The 8,006-nt window shown below is 36.5% G+C and overlaps 2 protein-coding genes across 4 annotated transcripts in view; one reads left to right on the top strand and one right to left on the bottom strand.

Annotated features, from left to right (window-relative positions):
- The window catches only part of LOC107659695 (protein transport protein Sec31A-like), a 33,773-nt gene extending 31,693 nt beyond the window's left edge, over positions 1 to 2,080 (top strand). For 2 of the 3 annotated variants that reach the window (XM_016448717.1, XM_016448716.1), the window contains 2 exons: positions 1,245 to 1,316; positions 1,389 to 1,498. In XM_016448717.1, coding sequence (XP_016304203.1) covers positions 1,245 to 1,316; positions 1,389 to 1,420 — 104 coding nt within the window. In that variant the 3' untranslated portion in view covers positions 1,421 to 1,498. Of the gene's footprint in view, positions 1 to 1,244; positions 1,317 to 1,388 lie in introns of all 3 variants that reach the window. The other variant, XM_016448718.1, reaches the window with a different exon arrangement.
- A 3,112-nt stretch (positions 2,081 to 5,192) lies between these two features.
- LOC107659656 (acyl-CoA desaturase) overlaps positions 5,193 to 8,006 on the bottom strand; it is a gene marked incomplete at its 5' end in the record, with an annotated part of 7,997 nt that continues 5,183 nt past the window's right edge. Inside the window, one exon of the mRNA XM_016448668.1 lies at positions 5,193 to 6,672. Within this exon, the coding sequence (XP_016304154.1) occupies positions 6,473 to 6,672 (200 nt within the window). The remainder of the gene's footprint in view (positions 6,673 to 8,006) is intronic.

Raw genomic sequence — 8,006 nt, 5'->3', positions numbered from 1 at the left:
CAGAACCTAGTGATGCCATGTAGACAGAGAAGAGAAGTGGTCCAAGTACTGAGCCCTGAGGCACCCCAGTAGCTAGATGTTGCGACTTGGACACCTCACCTCTCCAAGATACCTTGAAGGACCTTTCTGAGAGGTAAGACTCAAACCACTGGCGTGCGGTTCCTGAGATGCCCTTTGCCAATAGGGTTGACAGGAGAATCTGGTGGTTCACCGTATCAAAAGCAGCGGACAGATCCAGCAAGATAAGTATAGAAGATTTGGAGGCCGCACTTGCCAGTCTTAGGGCGTCAACAACTGAAAGCAAAGCAGTCTTGGTCGAATGTCCACTTCTGAAGCCAGACTGGTTGCTGTCCAGGAGGTTGTTCTGTGTGAGAAAGGCTGAGACTTGGTTGAACACAACTCGTTCAAGTGTTTTTGCAATGAAAGGAAGAAGGGAAACCGGTCTGTAGTTCTCTAAAAGAGATGGGTTAAGGTTAATCTTTATGGGGGTAATTTCTCAGCCTAAACTGATGACTGATTAATTTAATTAATTAAATTAATTAAAGCCACAATAAAAGAAGCTATGAGTTTTTGTGCAAGTAATATATTTGTTTTATTCTTTTAATAATAATAAATAAAACTTAACAAAAAAAAATCATGTCCAGAATATCTATCTGATTTAAAACCACATTTGGAAGAGGTTCATAATGGTTGCGGAAAATCAGGACATGTGCAACCAATCTGCATCTGAAAACTCTGATGCCAATGTAAATAAAGCCACAAACAGTCTCTTCTTATGTAAGTGGGCAGATTTCTGACCAGAATAAGCTGCGAAGTGAACTGGACTTATTTATTTCATATATGTGACCCTGGAGCACAAAAGCAGTCTTAAGTCGCTGGGGTATATTTGTAGCAATAGCCAACAATACATTGTATGGGTCAAAATTATACATTTTTCTTTTATGCCAAAAATCATTAGGACATTAAGTAAAGATCATGTTCCATGAAGATATTTTGTAAATTTCCTACCGTAAATATATCAAAACTTAATTTTTGATTAGTAATATGCATTGCTAAGAACTTCATTTGGACAACTTTAAAGATGATTTTCTCAATATTTAGATTTTTTTGCACCCTCAGATTCCAGATTTTCAAATAGTTGTATCTTGGCCAAATATTGAGATGATGTATACATCTCAATTTCGAAAAATTGACCCTTATGACTGGTTTTGTGCTCCAGGGTCACATATGTTTTTTCCTTGCAGCAAACGAAGCGCAAACTGGACGATGCCTCCAAACGTCTGGAGAGTCTGTACGACAAACTGCGAGACCAAGCGGTGAGTTAAAGACATTTATTCCCATCTCTTCAGTCTCTAAGATGTCCTAATATACCTCTCATGTGTCCTCAGCTCTCTCCCAGCATCCTCGGCGGCCTGCATGAGATCAGCCGCTGCGTCAGCGTCCGCAACTATCAGCAGGGTCTGGAGGTTCACACGCAGGTGGTGAGCAGCAGCAACTTCAGCGAGATCTCTGCCTTCATGCCCGTCCTCAAAGTGCTCATGACCATCGGCAACAAGTTGGCTGTGTGACTCCAGTGCTCCACAGCAGATCCGGTTTCCGCTTGTGTTTTGATCTGTCACAGAACTGTGCTTTAAGAATGAATGCAGCGTTAATATCCCACCGCTTTCCACTGCTGGTGTTCTTATGTGTTTGGGATTCTCTTTCCATGCAGCAGGCCTTATTCATCCCACAACATTGTTCATCAACACAGAATTGTTCATAAAACCATTATTGCATAAATTGCAATGAATTAAATGCAATGGATTGTCTAAAACAGGCCTTAAAACAAGCAGAACTAATTTGTGCAAACTGTCGCATTTAATTCAGTGTGGAAACGTTGTCATGAAACACAAGCAGAACGACTTTCTGTGCATCATTTTTCATAACCATTGTTGCATAAATTGCGTTAAATTGAATGCAATGGTTTACCTAAAAATAGGCCTTGAACAAGCAGAAGCAATTTGTATAAATTATTGCATTCAGTTCAAAGTAAGATCGGGCCTTTTTTTGTGAAACACAAGCAGAATGATTTTCTGTGCATAATTGTGCATTAAAAAAAACATTTCATAAAATGTGTTGAACTGAATGCAACTGTTTGTCTAAGAATAAAAAATGAGAAAAAAAAGTGTTAATTCTTGCATAAATTGCTGCATTTAATTCAGTGTGAGAATCTACACAAGCAGAATTACTTTCTGTGCATAATTGTTCATAAAGGAATTAATGCATAAATTGTTGAATTGAATGCAACAGTTTGTCAAGCACAACCAAATGGTGTAAATTATTGCATTCAGTTCAATGCGTAATTAGTTGCAAAGTTATTTCATAAACTGCATTGCATTGAATGCAACGGATTGCGTCAAAAGGCCTTAAAACAAGAACCACTAATTAGTGCAAATCATTTGCAAATTAATTCTTATGTAAATTGTTGACTTCAACTCAATGTGAGAATCTACATGAGCAGAACGACTTTCTGTGCATAATTGTTCATTAAAAAAATGATTGCATTGAATTGAATGCCATATTTTGCCTAAAAATGTCCCTTAAAATAAACAGAACAAATTCATGTAAATTAGCATGTAAATTATCGCAATCAGTTCAGTCTACACAAGCAGAACGAGTGCGTAGTTTGTGAAGCCGTTATTGGGTAAATTGTGTTGAAATGAATGCAACCGTTTGCCTGAAAAAATAAATTAGTTGCATTCAGTTCAATGTAAGAATGTGATTTTGTCGTGAACTATTTCCGCACAGATTCGTTCTGAATGCATTTCATGAATGAGAATTTTTTAATATTACAAGAGCAGAAAGTTTTGACACTGTCTGTAGTTTATTCATCGTGATGATTGTTAGTGGACGAGGTTCATTACTAACTGACTGTTGAATTCCATGTTTTTGATTGGATTTGGTTTGTGTGAAGGCTTGTTTTCTATTGCACTCACTCATAGAGAGGCTGATGCTGGCACTAACACTCCTGTAGAAATACCAGAGCTTCATTAGATGTTCCTTAAACCATTGCAACAAAGATGAATGGCACTGAAGACTTTGGGCTGAAGTGTGAATGAATCCCTGTCATTCAGGTGTTATTTCACCCCAAAATCAATTAATATCAAAATTAAAAAAAAAAATTTTTTTTTTTTTTTTTTTGAAATGACAAACTCCATTGAATTGTGATTAAACATTAATGGTCCTAAAAAATATACTTATTTATTTAAAATGTAATTTTGCTTGATTTTTAAGGTGAAATATGACCTAGACGTGTCTTGACAGGTTTGTGAGATTCTTTTGTCTTCAGTACTTCAAACTGCATGTAACTGAACAGTTCACCTGATAAAATAGTTGCATCTTTTTACATGTTTATGTTCTGGTTTATGTTGCCGTTCTGTGTCTGTGTGCATCATGAAACCAGTTCATTCTGAAGGTTGTGAGTGAAACTCTTACATGCTTGAAAACACTTGAAGTAAAATATACACAACTTTCATAAATGCTCAATGTTGTCACAGCTATTTATTTCAACATGCAACTTTTTGACTTTCAATATTCAAGTACATTGTTTCTGTTACTGATCAATATATATGTATATATATTGTATGTATGTAGCCTATATTCTTCAGAATAATGCTTAGTAATTTTGTGTTGGAACTTAACAGATTTAGTTTCAAAACATCTGTTTGGAATTTGAATGAACCTCAGAACCTTGATCTGATGCAGGTGTGGAGGATTAAAGTTTTTAAAGGGTAAATAAAAATGACAATCCTTTTAAGCATAAATCATTGGGGTCAGACAATTTCAGCAAAGCGTGGGTTAAATTCAGTTTCTAGTTTTTAATGTTTGGATTTTGAGTTTATCCTGTAGAGGGCGAGAAAAGGAATATTTTCCAATTCAAAACATCCCTAATCAACCTTTCTCTTGATTTAAACGCAAGATTTATTTCTAGTCTGAATGAATGTGACCCAGAGAAGCGCTGCATTTGAGAGGCGCTCGCTGATTGGTCCAGCGGGGACATACGGCGCTGCTGATTGGCTCACGCTGATCCGCTGTTGAAATTCAAATGTTGTGAACTCTTGTAACCTTTTGCCATCATGATGACGTCACACCGCAAATGGACACGAGGCTAAATGACACTGAAACGCTTCATATTTAGTAATTGCATTTATTGCAGTAGCTTTTAACATCATCATAACGTTCTGTTGTTTTATTGTCCACACTTACATATTTGAAATACCTGTGAAATTTATTTTAAATAAATATGTATTATAATTATTCGTTAAAATATCAGTCTGAAAACGAACCCGTTTCTGCAGTAAGTAATGCTGATTCTGCAGTCTGGATAAAATGAGTGAACTGCACAAACGCCGTTACAAACACAACCTGCCAGAGACAATGAGAGACAAGTACAGACATGGTTTAATTATGACCTGTGAAAATAATGCACTGTAATTTAACAGCAGGAATGAAGACTTCGTCTGAACCCATTTAGGAGATCGGAAATTGTGATTTTGTGTGTTTAAAAGTCCGAGTACAAGAATCGTAGTTTCATAAATTGACGCGCAACTTCGAGCGGACTAGACTGTTTGAATCGTTTGAATCGATTCGGATCGTTGGTTCTTGAATCAATTCAAATAATCGTTTCGTCGATTCTTTCTTGCTGGCTTTATTTTCGGATAGAATGTTGGTCCAAATCACCTGCATGATCGTAGAAAAGAGCCCTTTCATAATACGAAGCTTGTAAATATGAAGATAGGCCTACGTTTTGTGAAAGAACCGCTTAAACCGATGCATTAAACCGAGCGATGTTCGCGATAATAAATCTATTCGCGAACAGAAGAGGATAATTAATTATGAGCATGCTTCGTATAACAGCCCTTAATCGATTTGATGAATTCTTAAGCTTTCCGTCAATATTCCGTCCTGTTTAAACAAAGAGCATACATCAGTTGGACAGAAATATAAACTTAATCAGTTCTTTGCTGATTAGTGAGTAACTGTAAGTTAATTTAGCTCTTTATTTGCATTTTTCCTTGAAATTGTGCAAATAATCAAGTTTTAACCAGTCCGATATGTGCTTTAGAGACTTCAAAAGATTCAAGAACTTTTACAATTATTTTAAAAAATGCCACAAAACAGAGAATTGGCAGAACAGAATGAAATGCAGAATGTGTCAGAAAGTGTAGAAGCTTGTTGCTTCAGACTTTATTTCCAGTAAATGATTATGAAACAAGAGTCTATTGATTATTACAGGCTGTTATCGCAAACAGGAACATCATGTTAGTTGTAAGAGCCGAAGGCTTCTTCCAAACAGCGTGAGAAATACCACAACCGCTTTTTGGCATTGAATCAAGTGTCAAGAGTAAAAATAAGGCGATCTGTCCTGTGTGAGAGGAACGGGAGTCAAAATACAGTATAAAGTCTTCAAAGAACTACAATCCAAATGGTTTTAAAAGTTACCAAACAAATTAATTACAAGCAACTTGTCAAATGAAATCCAAAAATGGAAAAATAGCACCGAAAAATCTCTGAAAATACATTATGTTTCATTAAACATACAGGTGAACTAGAGCAAAAACCAGCTTGCACCATTCAGATCGCATGCAATGCAATGCTTTCTGGCATCATAATTAACTATTAGAATTACTGTAAATCCACAGATACATCCATCTGTATTATTTTGCGATAGAAAAGAGTTCTGTATTAATACAGCATGCTTGCACTAACAGATGAAAAAGCAGGACTTGAAAGATAAGCATGGTGTTGCACAATTAATTATACAAAACCAGTACGCCTTCTGGATTCTTCAGTGATTATCTCACAATTATTAAATACAAGTCAACGTTACAAAGTGTGTTTAGACGTCAAACCGATCTCAATCTGCAGTAGTCCAAAAAAGACTTATATGTCGTATGTGTGCTGTGGTCAAAAGTATAATCACGAATCATTAATGCAGATTCAAACTATTCAAGCATTTCTCCAAATGAACAATTTGTGCAACTATGGCAACAAAACCGATTGGCAATATTAAATTCTGAAACACTCTAGTCTGTATCTGGTCCAGATGCAGTAAGCTGCAGCTATAGAATATTAAATAGATGTGCATCTCAGTTGATTTCTACCAAAATGCACAGCTAGATTTGGGAAGGGTAACAGGGTTGCTGGGCACCGTGATTAGCTCCTGCATTGAGCAAACTGGCATGTCAGCTACATGAGCTCAGACCGGGCTCAAAAACATCTACAGCTGCGGTCGAGAAGAGGAAGCCGGAAAGAAAATCTGAATAAGCGCTACACAAACAGGCCGGATCCCTGTATTAATTAAAGCTTCACTGGCTAGACTGGGGGGAAAAAAAACATTTGCCATCTGACAGCAAGCTTCAACAGCGTCGCTGGAAGGACCGATTGTCCTTCTGTCTTCAGGTGTGCAGCTGGTTAGGACGGACGGCGCTCGTTAGCCGCTCCGGTGGCTGCCGTCTCCGGTGCGCTGAGCTCGAGCGAGCACGGCCTCTCTGGACACACGCTTGGGCTCTCGGGCCAGACCCAGGAAACACATGTAGTCAATGAAGCAGGTGGTCAGGTTGAGTTTGCAGCCGAATTCGCTGGTGGCGTAGTCGAAGGGAAACGTGTGGTGGTAGTTATGAAAGCCTTCGCCTGAGAAATTAAACCAGGAGGTGATTCATCAATCCACAATCTAAGAGAAGCCCAAAGGGTTTTCTCCTATTATACAAAATAAATGGTATCTTCTATTATCATTTTTAATATATTTCTTGATATGTCATTATATGTGACCCTGGAGCACAAAAGCAGTGTTAAGTCGCTGGGGTATATTTGTAGCAATAGCCAACAATACATTGTATGGGTCAAAATTATACATTTTTCTTTAATGCCAAAAATCATTAGGATATTAAGTAAAGATCATGTTCCATGAAGATATTTTGTAAATTTCCTACCGTAAATATATCAAAACTAAATTTTTTATTAGTAATATGCATTGCTAAAAACTTCGTTTGAACAACTTTAAAGATGATTTTCTCAATATTTAGATTTTTTTGCACCCTCAGATTCCAGATTTTCAAATATTGTCCTATCCTAACAAACCATACATCAATGGAAAGCTTATTTATTCAGCTTCCAGATGATGTATTAATCTCAGTTTCACAAAATTGACCCTTATGACTGGTTTTGCGCTCCAGGGTCACATATATGTCTTACATATAAAAATGTATATGTAATAGAAATATTATTTCTAATATTTGGCAAAAATATAATTACGTATACATTTCTTAGCATTTCTTATATTTCTACTGTATGTGTGTGTGTGTGTGTGTGTGAAATTAAATATATTTATACATTTCATTACTTTTCAACAAAAATTAAGCATTTATATAGATTTATTTTGTACATTTTTCCATGACATTTTCCTCAAATTATAATTGTTATTGTATATCATTCAGCATATAATTGTTTTTATACATCAAATATATAATTAAAATATAATAGAAAAATAAGTAATAATAAAAATAATAAAAAAATTATTAATTTTCTTTAGGGCTGCACTATAAATCGCATGTGATAATCTCGTCAGTAAAGCCGGTTCTATAATCAGTAGTAAATCTCCATCACGTGCTTTCAGATGGAGCAGCATTTACTACACAGAGCTGTAGTTCACTGACAAGCTACGCAATATCACATTCATAATCGAAGGCGATTCATCGGCGATTATGAACGTGATATTGCGTAGCTTGTCAGTTACTGTTTATGATGCGTGGAATGGTGCGCTGTGATTGGTTGAGCGGATATATCGCATTCTGCAGAGAAGGGAGACTGGCGTTTGTCGCGGTTTGGAAAAAAAAGGGAGAAAACATGACAAAATAACTCGGCGGATTTCGCATTTTGCGTACAATTAAAAATGTACTTTTCAATACCGACCAGATACAATACTGATTTTGGCGGGAACTCAAATTTTTTTTTAAAGGGGTCATATG

This window comes from Sinocyclocheilus anshuiensis, unplaced genomic scaffold (assembly GCF_001515605.1).
Source record: "Sinocyclocheilus anshuiensis isolate Anshui unplaced genomic scaffold, SAMN03320099.WGS_v1.1 scaffold75, whole genome shotgun sequence".
Taxonomy (NCBI): Eukaryota; Metazoa; Chordata; class Actinopteri; order Cypriniformes; family Cyprinidae; genus Sinocyclocheilus; species Sinocyclocheilus anshuiensis.
The sequence above is the reverse complement of the archived record's forward strand: the minus strand, read 5'-3'. Positions and strand labels throughout refer to the sequence as shown.